General features: G+C 47.6%; 1 protein-coding gene across 1 annotated transcript; it reads left to right on the forward strand.

Moving 5' to 3' along the window:
- Window positions 1-2,233: 2,233 nt before the first annotated feature.
- Window positions 2,234-8,349, forward strand: CCL22 (C-C motif chemokine ligand 22). The gene is made up of 3 exons (XM_068991660.1): window positions 2,234-2,306; window positions 3,697-3,820; window positions 8,265-8,349. The coding sequence occupies exons 1-3, from the start codon at window positions 2,234-2,236 to the stop codon at window positions 8,347-8,349; spliced, it is 282 nt and encodes a 93-aa protein (XP_068847761.1).
- Window positions 8,350-19,019: the final 10,670 nt, after the last annotated feature.

Below are 19,019 nucleotides of genomic sequence, written 5' to 3' on the forward strand. Positions count from 1 at the left end.
TGCCTGCAATGCAGGAGCGACTTAGCAGCAGCAGCAGCAATGCAGGAGACATGGATTTGATCACTGGATGGGGAAGATTCCTTGGAGGAGGGCCCAGCAACCCACTCCAGTATTCTTGCCTGGAGAATCCCATGGATAGAGGGGCCTGGTGGACTACAGTCCATGGGGTCGCAGAGAGTCAGGCACGACTGAAGCAGCTGAGCACGCACCCATGCACAGTTTAGGAACTCAGAAGTCCTAAATCAGTCTCAGTGGTATGAAATTAAGGGGTTGGCAGGGCTGTCTTCCTTCTGGAATCCCTAGGGGAGAATTTGTTTCCTTGCCTTTTCCACCTCCCCGAGGCTGCCTGCATTCCTGGGCTCACAGCATCATATCACATAAACTTCTGCTTATGTCATCCCTTATCCTGTCTGTATCTGACGCATTTACTGGCCCTTCTTGTAATGACGCTGAGATTGGATTGAGTCCATCCAGATAATTCCGGAAGTCTCTCTGTTTGAAGGGCTTGAATTTAAACACACCTGCAAAGTCCTTTTTACCATTTAAGGTCACATATTCACAAGTTTAGGGAATTACGTGTGGACATTTTGAGGGGTTCGTTATTTTGTCTACCAAGGGCTCAATAAGTATTTGTGGAATGGATGAATAAATGAATGGCTGGGTCCCTTTACAGGTGGAGTACTGCTGAGTCCTGAACTCTAGGCTGGCTCAGCCACTTCCTGGCAAGTCCCTTTTTTCTCCTCCGTTAGATGTATTCTGAGCACCCACAATGTACCCCAATCTTGGGAGACCCTGGACTGCCAAACAAATAAATGGAGACCCTGCTTTCCAAGGGATGAATCAATTTGGCTTCTGGGAGGAGCCCAAGAAAGAGAAAATATGATGTAATCCGTTTGAGGCCATGTTCTAGGTCACCCCAGAGAATTTTAAGTCCTGAGGGGGTGTGCTTACCTAGAGGCTGACATTTCAAACGGCTCCTGATGCACGAGTGGGAGTTTATGCAGGAGGGAAGTGGAAAGGGCATGCATGGCCAGGGGCAGGCCGCAGACCTCTTTGAGGAACTGTGAGGAGAGCAGTGTGATTCCTCATGGGAGGGAGACCAGTTTGGGGGGGAGGGTCGTGTCTGGAATAGAGGTCTTGAAGGTCACAATCAGGAGAATGGGTTTAGCGGGGGTGCAGCAGGGTTTTGAAGCAGGCACGTGGAACTTGGAATCAGGGCTGCTCCCTCTGGTCACTGCATTGTGGAGTGGGGAATGAGAGGCCAGCACCTGAGCCTGGGGTGGAGGTGGCCAGGACAGGTCAGGGACAATGGGGACAGAGATAAGGGGACAGATCTGAGAGAGACTTAGGAAGTAGAATCAGTGGGACATGGTGGTAGTTTGAGAAGGGGGTGGCTGAGGAAGAGGGTAGAGACAGCTGGAAAGAAGGACAAAAAGAAAGTGAAAGTCACTGCGTCGAATCTGACTCTGTGATTCATTGAATTCTCCAGACCCGAATACTGGAGTGGGTAGCCTTTCCCTTCTCCAGGGGATCTTCCCAACCCAGGGATCGAATCCAGGTCTCCTGCATTGTAAGCAGATTCTTTACCAGCTGAGCCACAAGGAAACCTGGAAATGTAAATGACCATGAACTGGCCCAAGTTGAGACCTTGTGAGAAGCCCTGGAGGACGCTGGTGATGCAGCAGAGAAAATAAGCCAAGGGGTCCATAGGCTTCTCCCTTTGAAGACAGACCCATGATGAAGGCCACCAAGGGGACAAGACGGGCCTCAGTTCCAGGCGAGGGCTTGGGGCTGTTTGTCTCCTGTCCCCATTCTCACTCGATTTACAAACGACTTCTGGGGTAAGTCGGTGGGACTCTGAAAACATCTCCCCCATTTCCAGATGGGTAAACTGAGACCCAGAGACGTCCAGTGACATGGCCAATACTACAGAGACAGCAGACCCCAGGGAGCACAGGCCTCCAAGAGGCCCAGCTCAAGGGGGATTTCACATCTCTTGAGACTCAGGGAGAGGTGAGCGTGGCGGTCCCCTTTGAGTGACTACTGGCCACAGAGAATTTCCTCCTCTTTGAAGGAAGCGGGAGTTCTTCTTTCATAATGTGAATGTCAGAGACACTGGCCTCACGGGTGACTAAGAGTGTCTGAGGCTTGTGGGTGTAGCAAGCATTTAAATACCAGACCTCTCTGTCCTTTGGTGATTGTAGACACCTGAGCTGGGATACAGGTCAAAACGATGGCCAGCCTGCAGACCCCTCTCCTGGCTGCTCTCATCCTCCTGGCTATGACACTTCAAGCAACAGAGGCAGGTGAGATTGGGAAGAGGCAGGCTCTCTGCAGAAGTCAAGGTCAGACACTAGCGGTGGAGAGAGTACTGAACTGAGAGCCAAAGACGCCAGGCTGTCGGCTGTTGGGCTAGTCCCATTGCTTCTACCAGACCTGAGTCTTTACATCTGTTAAATGAGCAGGGCTGAAGGCTTGGAGCCTAGGGTCTGCCTCAGCTGGGTTAGGGGTGGTGGTGGGCATGGCCCAGGGTCCCCCTAGAGAACTCAAGGATGGGGTCTTGGGGTGTGGAGAAGGAGCCCCTGAAGGAGGACAGCCTGGGTGGGGAAAGGTGGGAGCAGGGGTAAGGGCTATTCCCTTGGAAGACTGGTCCTGCCATCTCGCTGCCCCATTTTTGCTCCGGAACTTCCCCTCAACACTGGGCTGTTGATTTCTCTCTCCATCTCAAGATCTGCTCTTCTGCCCTGTGTTGGGTAGGGGAATAAGGACTGGGCTGGGAGTCAGGAACAGTGATTGCTCATTTACTGGGGTTCCTGAGCACTCTTCCCTGCATTAAAGGCCCCAGAGAGTAGGTACTATTATTACCCCCTGGATCTGAGGAGGAAATTAGGTCTCAGAGCTGTTACGTGACTCAGGGCAGAGTGAGACTCGAACCGGGGCTTGGGTGACTGGACTCTGTCTGAGCCCTTGACCTGACACTCTCCCAGGTCCTGCTGTGTGGTCTGGGCAAATCCGCCTCCTTCTCTGGACCCCACTCTCACCATTTTCTCCAGGAAGGGGATTAAAGTAGATGTGAGCTGAAGGGAAATTCTCCAAAGACCTGGAGAGTTCTTCAAAGTGCACATCTGATTCAGCCCGGCTAGGATGAGGCACTGAGCTTTTCTGACAAGCTCTTAAGTGATGCTGATGAGGGTCCACAGACCTCACCTCAAATAGCAAAGTTCTAAGGCTCCTTCCTGTCCAGAGTCTCTGGGTCCCATCTAGAGCTTCAGCATTGTACCGTTTGTTTCATTGAGTTTTGGTGGGTTTTTTACACTTGGCCACACTAGGCATTGTTTTTTCGTTGTTGTTTGTTTGGGAAGTGCTAATACCACTTAGAGAACCTTGTTCCCTGACTAGGGATCGAACCTGTGCCCCCTACAGTGGAAGCACAGAGTCCTAAACCCTGGACCATCAGGGAAGTCCCCTTAGGGCATTGCTGATGCTCAGTCAGTCTGACTCCATCTCCTTTGAGCTGGCTGATGCAGAGTGTAGACTCTGGGTGCTTAGTGGCTTCTTAGGGATCCACGAGCGGGGTCTTTGAGGGCCCAGAATCCTTTGGACACCAACCTTTCGCATGAGAACAGAAAAGCTGAGTCAGATGTGAGGGCCAAGGGAGACCAGCCTGTGACACCTCTGAACAACCCTCTCCCCCAGGCCCCTACGGTGCCAACGTGGAGGACAGCGTCTGTTGCCGGGACTACATCCGTTACCCTCTGCCCCTGCGTTTGGTGAAATATTACTACTGGACTTCAAATTCCTGCCGGAGGCCTGGCGTGGTGTGAGTAGGGAGCTGGGGAGGCAAGGCCCTAGAGAGCCTGAGGGGTGTTGCCCAGGAGGATCCGGGTGCACATGGGTGGGCTCCCCCCGGGGCTGGAGGAATGCAGCTGGACGCCCAGATGCCAGGGGAGTCCCTGGCTGGACTAGATGGCTCAGCTGAGGCTTGGGTGTACCAGGGAAAAAAACCATGTGATCATTCGACAGATCTTATCAGGCACTTCCTTTGTCCCAGGCAGCACGTGCCTGGTTCTGAGACCGCAGAGGGGGCATCCGCGGGCATGGTGAGATCGGCAGTGTAGAGCTGCTGTAGAGTGTAGGGTCCAGGGGACAGGCAGTAGGCTGACTCAGCAAAGATGTTCCCATCAGAAGCATCTTGGATCCCCAGTGCCCTGAGATTTAGTTATTTGAGGCAGTCCATTCTTTTTGTTTGTTTGTTTATTGGTATATAGCTGATTAACTAACAATGTTGCGATGATTTCAGATGAGTAGCATAGTGACCTGTAAAGGGATGCATATACATGTATCCATTCTCCTCCCAACTCCCCTCCCGTCCAGGCTGCCACGTAACACTGGGCAGAGTCCCCTGTGCTGTATATAGTAGGCCATTGTTGCTTATCCGCTTTAAATGTAGCAGTGTGTACATGTTCATCCCAAACTCCCCAACTGTGCCTCCTCCGCCGTCCTTTCGCCCACCCAGGAACCATCAGTTTGTTGTCTAAGTCTGTGAGTCTCTTTCTGTTTTGTAAGTAAGTTCATTTGTATCTTTTCCTTTTAGATTCCACATATAAGGGATGTCTTATGGTATTTCTCCTTCTCTGTCTGACTTACTTCACTCAGTGTGACAGTCTCTAGGTCCATCCAGGTTGCTGCAAATGACATTATCTTATTCCCTTTCAATGAGGCGACCCATGCTTACCAGGAGAATATTAAGAGCTGACACTAAGTGCTTCCTCTGGGCCAGGCACTGTTCTGAGCATGACTGTTTCATTCTCATAGTGATCCTACAAGGAGGTGCTATTATTTCCACTTCACAGATGGAGAAACAGGCTCAGGATGGGGTGAGGAGAAACGACCTACTGAAGGTTGCCCAGGCTGGAATCAGGACTCTTGGGTCCTTGTTCTCCTCTGCTGCTTTCTCTCAGCTTCTTTGGTTCCTTTTCCTTGGCCTGGAGTCTGCTGGGGGTGGGGTGTTTGAACCTGGGGATTTATGATCCTCTTTGGGTCTGTGCCATCTTCTCATCTTCATCCTTCTCATTCATCTTCCACCCCTCAAAGGGGTAAAATGCAAGAAGACTGAAGCAGGAAGCCCTGCCAGGGTTCTGGTCACTTCAATACTGGGCCTCAGTTTCCCCATCAGTATAATGAGAATGACCACCTTCATTTATTTTTATCAAACGTGTAGAGAGTGCTTGTTAGATGCCAGTTACTGTTATAAACACTTTATAAATATTAACAAATATTAGTCCTGCAAACAACTCAGTGTAGTAGGTACTGTGAAATCTCCTTTCTACAGGTGAATAAATGGACACAGTGAGTTCTGGGGCCTTTTTGAGCATCGCAGGGCATGATAATAGTAAGTGGGAGGTGTAATACCCAATTTCCGGCGTGTAATAGATGCTCAGTGAGAGGCGGTTGCTGTTGTTCAGTCACTCAGTTTCTTAGCTGCTCTTTTGTGACCCTGTGACGGTAGCCCACCAGGCTCCTCTGTCCATGGGATTTTCCAGCAAGAACACTGGAGTGGGCCATTTCCTTCTCCAGGGGATCTTCCTGACCCAGGGATTGAACCTGAGTCTCCTGCCTTGACACATGAATTCTTTACCACTGAGCCACCAGGGACACATGTGATTATTGGATCTTGAGCCGGAAGGAATTCTAGAAGGATGTGGTTCGATGAATGGGAAGATCAAAGCTCAGAGAGAGGCCGAGCCTTGTCTGGTGCCACAGAGCAGCCAGGGCAGGCTGTCCGCGGCCAAGGTCAATCCTACTTTGCTGCCTTCTTTGTTCTTTCTGTTCATTGGTCATCTGTGTGTATGTGCGCGCACACGTGTGCAGATCAGGGATGTTTGTTGCAGCTCTGGCAAAAGTGGAAGCCCGAGCCCACAACTGCCACATGGTCTTGGGTTATTGCTCCCCACTCCTGTCTGTGCTCAGGTCTCTCCGGGGCGGGCCCGGATGGGGACGTTCTCTGAAGGCCCTGCCCCAGAGCGTCCAGTTTACAGCAAGCACGATGAGGCAGGTCTTACCAGCTGTGGCCCTTGGGCAAGTTCCTTAACGTCGTTGAGCCTCACTTTCCTCACTGTGAAGCAGATAGAATACTGGAGGCTCACAGGGTTGTTGAAAGATTTATGAAGAAAATCAATGTTAAAAGTTCAGGCCAACATATATCAAGTGAACCTTAAAAATGCATTTCAATACACATTAGGTGCAGCCAAATACTATTTGATTCCACTTCTATGAGGTACCTAAGAATAGTTGAATTCATAGTCAGAAAGTACATTGGTAGATGACAGGGGCCAGAGAGTGGGGAGGTGGGTGGGGAGTTATGTTCAATAGGGACAGGCTTTCAGTTTAGGAAGGTGCAAAATTCGGGAGATGGATGATCGTAAGAGCTGCACAATAATGTGAACGTACTTAGTGCCACTGAACTGTCCAGTTAAATATGGTTAAAATAGTATGTTTTATACTATGTGACTTTTGTTAGTTCAGTTCAGTTCAGTCACTCAGTCGTGTCTGACTCTTTGCGACCCCAAGAACCGCAGCACACCAGGCCTCCCTGTCCATCACCAACTCTCAGAGTTTACCCAAACTCATGTCCATTGAGTCGGTGATGCCATCCAGCCATCTCATCCTCTGTCGTCCCCTTCTCCTCCTGCCCTCAGTCTTTCCCAGCATCAGGGTCTTTTCAAATGAGTCAACTCTTCACATGAGGTGGCCAAAGTTACTGGAGTTTCAGCTTCAACATCAGTCCTTCCAATGAACACCCAGAACTGATCTCCTTTAGGAGGGACTGGTTGGATCTCTTTGCTGTCCAAGGGACTCTCAAGAGTCTTCTCCAACACCACAGTTCAAAAGCATCAATTCTTCAGGGCTCAGCCATCTTTATAGTCCAACTCTCACATCCATATATGACTACTGGAAAAACCATAGCCTTGACTAGATGAACCTTTGTTGATAAAGTAATATCTCTGCTTTTTTTTTTTTTACTTTATTTTAATTTACAATCTGCTTTTTAATATGCTATCTAGGTTGGTCATAACTCTCCTTCCAAGGAGTAAACGTCTTTTAATATCATGGCTGCAATCACCATCTGTAGTGATTTTGGAGCCCAGAAAAATAAAGTCAGGCACTGTTTCCACTGTTTCCCCATCTATTTCCCATGAAGTGACCAGATGCCATGATCTTAGTTTTCTGAATGATGAGCTTTAAGCCAACTTTTTCACTCTCCTCTTTCACTTTCAAGAGGCTCTTTAGTTCTTCTTCACTTTCTGCCATAAAGGTGGTGTCATCTGCATATCTGAGGTTACTGATATCTCTCCTGGCAATCTTGATTCCAGCTTGTGCTTCTTCCAGCCTGGCATTTCTCATGATGGACTCTGCATATAAGTTAAATAAGCAGGGTGACAATATACAGCCTTGACGTACTCCTTTTTCTATTTGGAACCAGTCTGTTGTTCCATGTCCAGTTCTAACTGCTGCTTCCTGACCTGCATATAGGTTTCTCAAGAGGCAGATCAGGTATTCCTGGTCTGGTATTCCCATCTCTTTCAGAATTTTCCACAGTTTAATGTGATCCACACAGTCAAAGGCTTTGGCATAGTCAATAAAGCAGAAATAGATGTTTTTCTGGAACTCTCTTGCTTTCTCCATGATCCAGCGGATATTGGCAATTTGATTGCTGGTTCCTCTGCCTTTTAAAAAAAAGTTAAAAAAAGACCTTCGGGCCAGCTCCTGGCACAATTATATTGCATCTACTGTCTGCTGTGTACTGTTCTGAGCACTCCAGTTTATATATTAATTCATCAAATCGTTACCAGATTCCCAGGAAGTTGGACCACAATTATCATGCCCATTTTACAAATGTGAAAACAGAAGCTCAGAGAAGTTAAGGGACTCACTAACAAGTGGCAGAGCTAGAACTTTAATCCAGATAAGCTGGTTCCAAAGTTCATGCTCTTGGCCACTGCCCGATACTCTCTCCCAAGACAGTGTCAGCAGTGATTTTGAGCCTCTTAGGCATTCTGTTTCCTGGCCTGTCCTGGCGCCTGGGGCTGGGGCTGAAGGTATGGGAAGTCCTTGATGTTTATTTCCTCCTGTCCTTCTCAAGACATGTGAGTCACCTGCACTTATGAGTCACCTGCTGTATGCAAACCATCTGCAGTGGACCATGGCATCCTTGCTGCAGGCTAATGAGGCTTCCTTCTCCTCCTGGTGTTTCTGCCTTCCAGCTTGCTGACCGTGAAGGACCGAGAGATCTGTGCTGACCCCAAACAGCACTGGGTGAAGAAGATTCTCCAGAAGCTGAACCAATGAGGCAGGCCCTGCGCTGATGACCGTGGCCTTGGTTCCTCCAGGAAGGCTCATGGATCCCCACCTCCCTCCTGTTACAGCGGCTTCCTGACATGAGCCTGTGCCAACGACTCTCTCAGTGCTGAGAGATCTTAATCCCTGCAGCTGTCACCCTCAGTCAAGCCTCCAGCTGTGATTCTCATCTCCCCTCTTACCCTCCAACCCACCCTCTGCCCCACCAAAGCCAGAGGACCTACCACCCTGGTCAGTCACTCCTCCGCTCCAAACCCTTCCATGGCTCCCCATTGCCCTCAGCTGAGGCCAGAGCTCCTGAGCCTGGCACCTCAGTCTCCAGTCCTGCCTCATTTCCCTTCATGCATGTTGGATTCCAGCTCCCTGTTCTCCCAACCCATGTCATACCTTTCCACTTCTGGCTCTTTTCCTGGGCTGCTCCTGACACCCAGAATGTCCTTCCATTTTCTGCACCTGTCTGCCCCCATCTATTCTCCATGGCATCATCACTCAACCTAAGCAGCCAGTAATTGAGATTCAGTTTTTTAAATTTCCATGGGCCCTCTGCCTCCCTTTAACAACACTGATTGCCATCTGCCCAGAATTCTTGGGACTTGGGAGCTTGTCCTCCAGCCCTCCCAGCTAGATCAGCATCCACACTTGAGTTACTTTGGTCTCCTGGCCTCCAGCACAGAGCACAGGGGCTGGTTTAGAATCAGAGCTCAGTAAGAGGCTGCAGACTGAGTCAGTAAAAGTAGTTTCTCTCTCCTGCTTCCCAAAGGCTCTCATGCATCAGCACAGAGACTTAGGGTCATCTAGAGAAGGGCTCGGAGAAGGCAATGGCACCCCACTCCAGTACTCTTGCCTGGGAAATCCCATGGGTGGAGGAGCCTGGTAGGCTACAGTCCATGGGGTCGCTAGGAGTCGGACACGACTGAGCGACTTCACTTTCACTTTTCACTTTCATGCATTGGGGAAGGAAATGGCAACCCACTCTAGTGTTCTTGCCTGGAGAATCCCAGGAACAGAGGAGCCTGGTGGGCTTCCGTCTATGGGGTCGCACAGAGTCGGACACGACTGATGCGACTTAGCAGCAGCAGCAGCAGCAGCAGCAGAGAAGGGCTGGTGGGGTCCATTAGGAAGCCTCAAATTTGCCCAGATTCACCTTTCTTCCCCATTTTACCTGTTAGAAGTCTTTAACCTTCTTGCTTCCCTAGGGTTTTTATTGCCCCTCCAACCTCCAACATCCAGGCCTGATCTTTTCAGAGGGACTCTTCAGAGTCCTTCATTTTTTTCTTCCTCCTTTCCCAAATAGCTAGTAATGAAATTCATGCCACAGTGTGAATGACTACACTTGGCTTGGTGTTATAAGCTCTAGTTATATTTGTATAAGTAAAGAGGGCAAATGCTTAAAAGGCCAAATAAATGATGGGAAGAACTTCTAGGAAATGTGTGGGAGGGGAGCAAGGCAGTGATTTCCTGACCCCTGAGGTGAATGTGTGGGGTATAGTTAAGGAAAAGAGCCTTGAATGGAGGTTGTTCTCAGGTGGCTGTGGCCAGGCTAATGACTGGGATTTAGGACTTATCTCCACCTCTTTGGGGACCACAGGTTCCCCAGGTATCTGTGCCTTTTCCTTTCTGAGGGAGCCTGATGCAGCATGGCAGGGTGGTTGTCACTGTGTGACCCTGAGGAGAATGTTTAACCTCCCTGAGCCTCACTTAAGAATGGGTATACCCATCTTAAGGGATTTGCTGTTAGGCTCAGGTGGAAGCCACAGAGAATGTGGCTTTGCCAGGCATAAAAATCAGTGTCTTTCAGGGCTTCTGTCCCCTCCTAGAGCCCAAGGGCGTTTGTCCACTACAGGTACTAGAAGTGTTAACCTGCCCGCTGCCCACGCGCATGGCCTTCAAGTGTTCTGGAACCTCCCTCTGCTCCTGTCCTGCCTCTGCCCCTGCCCCTGCCCCTGCCCCTCAGGCCTTCTGGAAAATAAATCCTCTGCCACAGTGTCTGCTTTGTTCCTTGGCATGTGCTGTTCCTATGAGGTGGGGCAGGAGACCCACGGCCCCCTCTCTCCCATGGAGAAGCCCTTGACATTGATACATGATCTGGCTTGCCCAAGGTCACCCTGTGAGAGGGTGGGGAGTCTCAGCCAGACCTCAGGACCTGGGAAGCAGCTAAGCAGGTGCCAACAGGGAACCCCAGACATGTGTCCACCCTGGGACCACTTGACAGGAGGAGTTGATGAAATCATTCATTCAGTCCTCAAGGGTAGATCTATGAGAAGCATATTCATTCACTCATTCAATAACCCAACCTTAACCCTCCCCCTTCAAGGGAGAACACAGACACAGAGGACAGTGTATTAGTCAGGAGATGCTACTTGCAAAAGCAACCCCACAAATCTCAGTGGCTCAACTTCATACAAGGTTCTGTCTTCTCGCATGAAGTCTGACCGGCATTCCTGGTCTGTGGTGACCTTCCATCCATGTGGTCATTTAAAGATCCAAGCTGCTTCCTTCTCATGGCCCCAACCTCCTCCAGGACCAGGTCTCCTATCCATCATCCAGAAGATGGGGAAAGAGAGTGGAAGCTTGTGGAAGGACTTCATGAGCTGGGCCAGAAACAGGGGCTCATCGCTTCTGCCCATGTGCCATTAGCAGAACTCAGTCACATGACTGCCCTGACAGCAAAGGATGCTGGGAAGTACAGCCAAGCTGTGTATCCAGGAAGAAGAGGGAGTGGATCTGGGGAGTACCTAGTTCATCTGGTGCTGAAATTCCCTGGGCCCTCAAATGGGTCTGCTTCCCCGGAGGAGTTCCTGGACACAGCTTGCTCTGCCAAAAACAACCAGAAAAAGGACTTCTCTGCTCTTGCTGCATCATTAATTCCTCAGTGTACAGTCTGTTCCATGGATATCTTGGCACAAATGGCCTTTGCTCCCTTTTGGATCTGGCTCTCACAGTGAGATTTCCAGGGTTGAGGCTCCAGACACCCGGAAGACTAACTGAGAGGCATGGAAAAGCATCCTGAAGGGCATAGGTCACAGGTTCAGACAGACATAGGAACTCTCACCAGCTGTGTGTCTGGAACAAGTTATTTGGTCCCTCTGAGCCTCAGTTTCTGCCTCTGTGAATAGTGGGCAATAAAAGCACATAGTACATGTATTTATGAGAATCTGATGGCATAAAAAGGTACAGACAGCCCAATAACAAAATAAGCAAAGACTTGGATGGACAGTTCTCCAAAGAAGATACTCAACTGGTTAATAAGCACATTCTTAGTGGGGGCAATATTTGCCACTCCAAAGTGTATCTCCTTGACATGAGGATTAATTCAGGCTGATTATTTTTTTAACACAAAAAACATTTTTATTCTACTACTTGGGGACTAATAAAAATATTTTCAGTTTTGTGCATATTCATAAAAAGTAACCACTTTAAAATTCTCCTTGTCTAATATGCAGGAGTAGAAGAAATGGAGTAGCCCTCATAGTCAACGAAAGAGTCTGAAATGCAGTACTTGGGTGCAATCTCAAAAACAACAGAATGATCTCTCTTCGTTTCCAAAGCAAACCATTCAATATTACAGCAATCCAAGTCTATGCCCCAACCACTAATGCCAAAAAAGCTGAAATTGAATGGTTCTATGATGACCTACTAGACCTTCTAGAACTAACACCAAAAAATAAAAAATAAAAAGGGTGTCCTTTTCATCATAGGGGACTGGAATGCAAAAGTAGGAAGTCAAGAGATACCTGGAGTAACTGGCAAGTTTGGCCTTGGAGTACAAAATGAAGCAGGGCAAAGGCTAACAGAGTTTTGTCAAGGGAACACACTGGTCATAGCAAACACCCTCTTCCAACAACACAAGAGACGACTCTAAACTTGGACATCACCAGAGGATTAATACCAAAATCACATTGGTTTTATTCTTTGTAGCCGAAGATGGAGAAGGCCTATACAGGCAGCAAAAACAAGACCAGGAACTGACCGTGGCTCAGATCATGAACTCCTTATTGCCAAATTCAGACTTAAATTGAAGAAAGTAAGAAAAGCCACTAGACCACTCAGGTATGACCTAAATCAAATCCCTTACGATTATACAGTGGAAGTGACAGATTCCAGGGATTAGATCTGATAGAGTATTTAAAGAACTATGGACGGAGGTTCACAAATTGTACATGAGGCAGTGATCAAAACCATCCCGAAGAAAAAGAAATGCAAAAAGGCAAAATGGTTGTCTGAGGGGGCCTTACAAATAGTTGAGAAAAGAAGAGAAGCAAAAGGCAAAGGAGAAAAGGACAGATATATCCATCTGAATGCAGAGTCTGTCACTGTTTCCACTGTTTGTGTGGATCACAACAAACTGTGAAAAACTCTTAAAGAGACGGGAATACCAGACCACCTGACCTGCCTCCTGAGAAATCTGTATGTAGGTCAAGAAGCAACAGTTAAAACCAGATATAGAACAACGGACTGGTTCCAAATTGGGAAAGGAGTATGGCAAGGTTGTATATTGTCACCCTGCTTATTTAACTTATATGCAGAGTCCATCATGCAAAATGCTGGGCTGGATGAAGCACAAGCTGGAATCAAGATTGCCAGGAGAAATATCAATAAACTCAGGTATGCAGATGATACCACCTTTATGGCAGAAAACGAGGAGAAACTGAAGAGCCTCTGATGAAAGTGAAAGAGGAGAGTGAAAAAGTTGGCTTAAAATTCAACATTCAAAAAATGAAGATCATGGCATCTGGCCCCATCAATTCATGGCAAATACATGGGGTAACAATGGAAACAATGACAAACTTTATTTTCTTGGGCTCCCAAATCACTGCAGATGGTGGCTGCAGCCATGAAATTAAAAGATGGTTGCTCCTTGGAAGAAAAACTATGACAAACCTAGACAGAATATTTAAAAAGCAGACATTACTTTGCCAATAAAGGTCTGTCTAGTCAAAGCTATGGTTTTTCCAGTAGTCATGTATGGATGTGAGAGTTGGACCATAACAAAGGCTGAGTGCCAAAGAATTGATGCTTTTGAACTGTAGTGTTGGAGAAGACTCTTGAGAGTCCCTTGGACTGCAAGGAGATCAAATCATTCAATCCTAAAGGAAATTAGTCCTGAATATTCACTGGAAGGACTGATGCTGAAACTGGTCCAAACTTGGGCCACCTGATGCAAAGAATTGACTCATTAGAAAAGACATGGATGCTGGTAAAGACTGAAGGCAGGAGGAGAAGGGGTTGGCAGAGGATGAGATGGTTGGATGGCATCATCAACTCGATGGACATGAGGATGAGCAAGCTCCAGGAGTTGGTGATGAGCAAGCTCCAGGAGTTGGTGATGGCCACCTGATGCAAAGAATTGACTCATTAGAAAAGACATGGATGCTGGTAAAGACTGAAGGCAGGAGGAGAAGGGGTTGGCAGAGGATGAGATGGTTGGATGGCATCATCAACTCGATGGACATGAGGATGAGCAAGCTCCAGGAGTTGGTGATGGCCATGGTGGTGCTGTGGTCCATGGGGTGGCAAAGAGTCGAACATGCCTGAGTGACTGACCTGAACTAATATGCAAATCTACATAAGTAAAGAACTGCTTCTATCTTTCTTATTAACATTCATTTAAATATTATGCATCATTAATATATTTTGCTTATGGCAATTTTAATATATCCTCTGAACTTTAACAGAAATATTTTTTTTCAAAGAATTCTAGAGCATTACATTTCATGGTCTCATAACATAACCTCATTGGAAAATATAATTCATTCTTTCTATCCTATAGGCTGATTTATTTACTTCATTTTTGGCTGCTCTGGGTCTTTGTTGCTTTGCACTGGCTTTCTCTAGTTGTGGCGAGCTGTGTCTACTTTCCAATTGCGGTGCACGGGCTTCTCATCGAGGTGGCTTTTCTTGTGACTTACAGGTTCTAGGTTGCCGGGGCTTCAGCAGTTGCAGCGCACAGCTGAGAACTCTCAGGCTGCAGTAGTTGCAAGATGCAGGCTTGGTAGTTGTGGTGCACTGGCTTAGTTTCTCTGCAGCACGTGGAATCTTCTCGGACCAGGGATCAACTCTGGGTCTCCTGCATTGGCAGGTGAATTCCCATCTACTGAGCCACCAGGGAAATCTTAGGCTGATTATTTTTAAGAAACAGAAGACCTGGGAAATTTTTTGGTTACTGCCCCCTTGACTGACTGAAAGATTTTAAATAAAGAACCCGTGACAGGAATAAAACTATCACTAGAGGTATCTGCGAAGAATATGGAGCTAAGTACGATCCGGGAAACTGTGCAAGGTCTAGAGATCAGCATCCGGTCTGTGTCCCGTTGTTTCTGCGTGATGCAGCTAGCGTTTATTTACCAAACATTTGTGCTTTTTTTTTCCTCCCTGTGAATGGTCTTCCTCCTCTTTGAAGTCTCAAACTGCTACCCCCAACATTCTCTTGTCGTCAGCTGAAAATGGTATTTAACATGAGGGCTTCAGCTCTCTTGGCAAGTTACTCAGTTTCCCATGGTCTCCCCTGTGAATATAATGTGATTAAACTCTTGTTTGATTTTCTCCTGTTAATCTCTCATGGCAATTTAATTCTTAGACCAGGCAGAAGAACCTAGACGTGTAGAGGAAATTTTTCTTCCTCCCCAGCGACAGGAAAAGGTGCTTAACATCACTAACCATTTAGGGAAATGCAAATCAAAACCACAATGAGATACCACTTCAGATTCATTAACATGGCTATTATGAAAAAACAAGGTTGGTGAGGGTGTAGGGAAATCGGAAACTTTGTGCATTGGTGATAGGAATGTAAAGTGGTATGGTCGCTGAAGAAAACAGTATGGCTGTTTCTCAAAAAAAAGTTAAACACAGAACTACCATACGATCCAGAAATCCCACGTCTGGGCATCCACACACAAGAATTGAAAGCAGGGACAGGAACAGATATTTGTACACCCATTACTCACTTCAGCATTTTCTGAAATAGCCAGAAGGTGGAAACAACCCTAGCACCCATCGATGGATGAAGCATAAGCAGAGTCTTGTCTAACCATACAGTGGAATATGATTCAGCCTTAAAAGGAAGGAAATTTTGACACCTGCTACAACATGGATGAACTTTGAAAGCGAAAGAAGGCAGTCACGAAAAGACAAGTACTGTCTGATTCCTCGAGGAGTCAGACTCCTAGACACAGAAAGCAGATTGGTGGTTGCCAGGAGCAGTGGGCAGGTGGGCATGGGAGTTATTGTTCACTGGGTCCAAACTTGCAGTTTTGCAAGATGAGAAAATTCTGGAGATGGATTGTGCTGATGGGTACACAGCAATGTGAATGTACATCATGCCACTGAACTGAACACTTAGAAATGGTTAAAATGTTAATTTTTTAAGTGATGTATGTGGTCGTTCGCTAAGTCCCATCCAATTCTTTGCAACTCCATGGACTACAGCACGCCAGGCTTCCCTGTCCTTAAACATCTCCTGGAGTTTGCTCAGATTCATGTCCATTGAGTCAGTAATGCCATCCAACCATCTTATCTCATTCCCTTCTCCTTCTGTCCTCAGTCCTTCCCAGAATCAGGGTCTTTTCCACTGAGTTGGCTCTTTGCATCAAGTGGCCAAAGTATTGGAGCTTCAGCATGAGGCCTTCCAATGACTATTCAGGGTTGATTTCCTTTAGAACTGACTGGTTTGATATCCTTGTAGTCCAAGGGACTCTCAAGAGTCTTCTCTAGAACCACAATTCGAAAGTATCAATTCTTCAGCGCTCAGCCTTTTTTATGGTTCAACTCTCACATCTGTATATGACTATTGAAAAAACCATAGCTTTGACTAGATGGACCTTTGTTGGCAAAGTGATGTTTATTTTACCACAATAAAAAGGAGTGGCCAGGCATGTGCACAGATAGAGGGAAATGTCTGGAGCGTGTATGTTTCCCTCTTTAGAGGTCAGAAAAGGTGAGCTAGGTGGGGCTGGCTGGGGCAGGGAGTGCGGCCCCCAGGGTGACCTGGAGAGACATCTCACTGGCCACCACATTCCTCCTACCAAACTGGGGTCCCACAGGTGTGCCCTGGGCTCCCCACCCCATTCCCCACTTGCTTCTGTCCTGCTTCCGATGCTGGGAGAATCCCCCATGTTCCACAACAGTGATGCAGCCTCCCTGTTCTTTGGGGCACCCATAGAGGGTCTTAGCCACCAGTGGGTCTGCAGAATATAGGTGAGAATACCTCTTTCCCTACCATCCCACTGACCCTGCGAAAACGCTCTTTCCTGCTACCCGGTGCTGCTCTGGTGATTCCTCAGCTCAGAAGATTCCCAGCTTCCTTTTTTTTCCCTGAATAGCATCCTCTTTTCTCACTCCAGCTTCAGAGAGTTTAACAGCAGACTTCCTGCCCATTCCTTCCTCAGAGACAACGCGCAGTGAGAAAAACAGTGAGCAAGATAATGGTCTTGACTCTTCAGGAATTCAATCATGAAAAATGTAAAAGAAGTCTAATGTAGGATTAATAGAAACAACCATAAGCAATGCATGAACCTAAATTGGACCATGGCTCAATAGTCGATAGATAGATAGGAAGGAAGAAAGAGAGAAAGAGGGAAGACAGGAGAAGAAACTTGGAAAATACATTTCGGGACAATTGGAGAAATTTGAATATTAACTAAATGTCATAAGAGATATGAGAATCGTTAGTTTTGCTAAGTGTGATAATAGTATCCTATTCATGTAAGACAATGTCTTTATTCAGTGGAGGTACATGCTGAAGAATTCAGAGGCAAAGCATCAGGCAACCATTTTGAGACGGCTTGGCAAAAAGAAGAAAGATGAATCAAATATGGAAAAATGCAGGAAAGCTCTTTGTTTCATCCCTTTTTTATTGTTTACAAATTTTTCAAAACAATAATGTAAAAAAAAAAACAAGCAAAATTCTGCCCACTTTGTGGCTGAAATATCATCTCTCATTCCTACCTTCGTTGATTCCCAGACAAGAACAAAGACTTCTGTCTTTCCCTAAGACCCGCAGCCTTCGAATCTCTGATAGGACTTGCATCTTCTTTCACTGCTGAACTGGGGCTCCTTAGGGCAAAAACTTTGACTTATTTCCCTACCTCCCCTCCTGCCCCACCCCCCTTCCCTGTCCAGCACAGTGCCAGGCACGCATCAGGGTTGAATAACAAGCACCAGTGGTTCCTGTGTGTCAGGCACCGTGAAAGTCCTTAGATTTGTGAACTCCGCAGGGAATGAGTGATTCGGTGAGGGGGCTATTAGCATCCCATTTTACAGATGGGGAAGCTGAGGCTCAGAGCAGTTAAGTCACTTGCGCAAGATGATACCCCTCATAAGTGGTTGAGTCATTTTTGTCTCAGGTCCCACCAACCTAAAAGCCTGGCTACTGTGTCTGAATTGAATCTAAATTCAGTTCTTAACACCCTGATGGGACAGGTGGGGTGACCATTCCAATTCTGCGTGAGCAAAAGCTGGGCCAGAAGAGGACAGGGGACATTCCCAAGGGCTGGACAGAGAATAGCAACGCTATCTCTATGTTTTGGTATCTGTTCCATGCCAGACTCTGAACCAGTATCTTAAGGGCACAAACTCAATTCCCACAGCAGTCCTCACAGTGGGGGTGGAGAGAAAAGTGTAATCTGGAGTCAGGACCTCAGACTCCAGAGTTAGCTGGCTGGGGCACATCCAGGCGTCCCACTTCTGGGATGGTGATACTCAGAAAATTCCTTAATTTTGGCATGCCTCAATTTCCTCATCTATAAAATGGACCACAATAATGGCATCTTGTTTACACCTGGGTTTGGTGACATAATTTGCTGAATTAGTCATTCAAAGCACTTAAAACACTGCCTATCTCAGAGTAAGTGTGAAATCAGAGAGGCAGGGTAGCTGTCTGAGATGGCATGGAGATAGTGCCAGAACTAGGATCATCTGACCCCAAAGTCCTTGCTTTCTAAATCCTTCTTTGGAGCATAGTATGGGGCCAAGAGAACAAGGGTCTCTACCCCCAAATATTTGGTCCAACCTGGTTCTTGTCCTTTATGAAATGTGGGGTTTCCCAGGACTTGCCTCTCCCCTCACCCCTCTCCCCTTCCCCTCTTCCTTTCTCTCCCCCTCCTCCTCTTTCTGGGTTTTCCCAGTAGCTCAGTGGTAAAGAATCCGCCTGCCAATGCAGGAGACATGGGTTCAGTCCCTGGGTCGGGAAGATCCCCTGGAGGAGGAAATGGCAACCCACTGCAGTATTCTTGCCTGGGAAATCCCGTGGGCAGAGGAGCCTGGAGGGCTAGTCCATAGGGTCCCAAAGAGTGGGAGAGGATTTAGCAGCTAAACAATGTCCTCCCGCCGTTCCCCGGCCCCTCCCTCTTCTGTTCTTCCTCCCCTTCCTCCCGCTCCCCCCCCACTTCTCATCATGGGCAGAATAGAAAGAGCCTGGGACCTCAGTTTGTATCACTTCTTGTCCCTCTTTGGGCCTCAATTTCCCCAGCTATACACTGAGGGATGTGAAGTTTACTACTTTATGTCTGCTTGGGCTAGACAGATTCTCTGAGCTTGAGTGGACATTGTCCAGTGCCAGGGATGCCCCTCCCTGTCAAGGAGGGTCCAGCCTTCTAGCTCCACACCCCAGGCAGCTTTAGGGTAAAAGAGAGGTGCCCCGGGAGCTATGACCCCTCTGCCCAGCC

Source organism: Capricornis sumatraensis, chromosome 20 (assembly GCF_032405125.1).
Source record: "Capricornis sumatraensis isolate serow.1 chromosome 20, serow.2, whole genome shotgun sequence".
In the NCBI taxonomy this organism is placed as follows: Eukaryota; Metazoa; Chordata; class Mammalia; order Artiodactyla; family Bovidae; genus Capricornis; species Capricornis sumatraensis.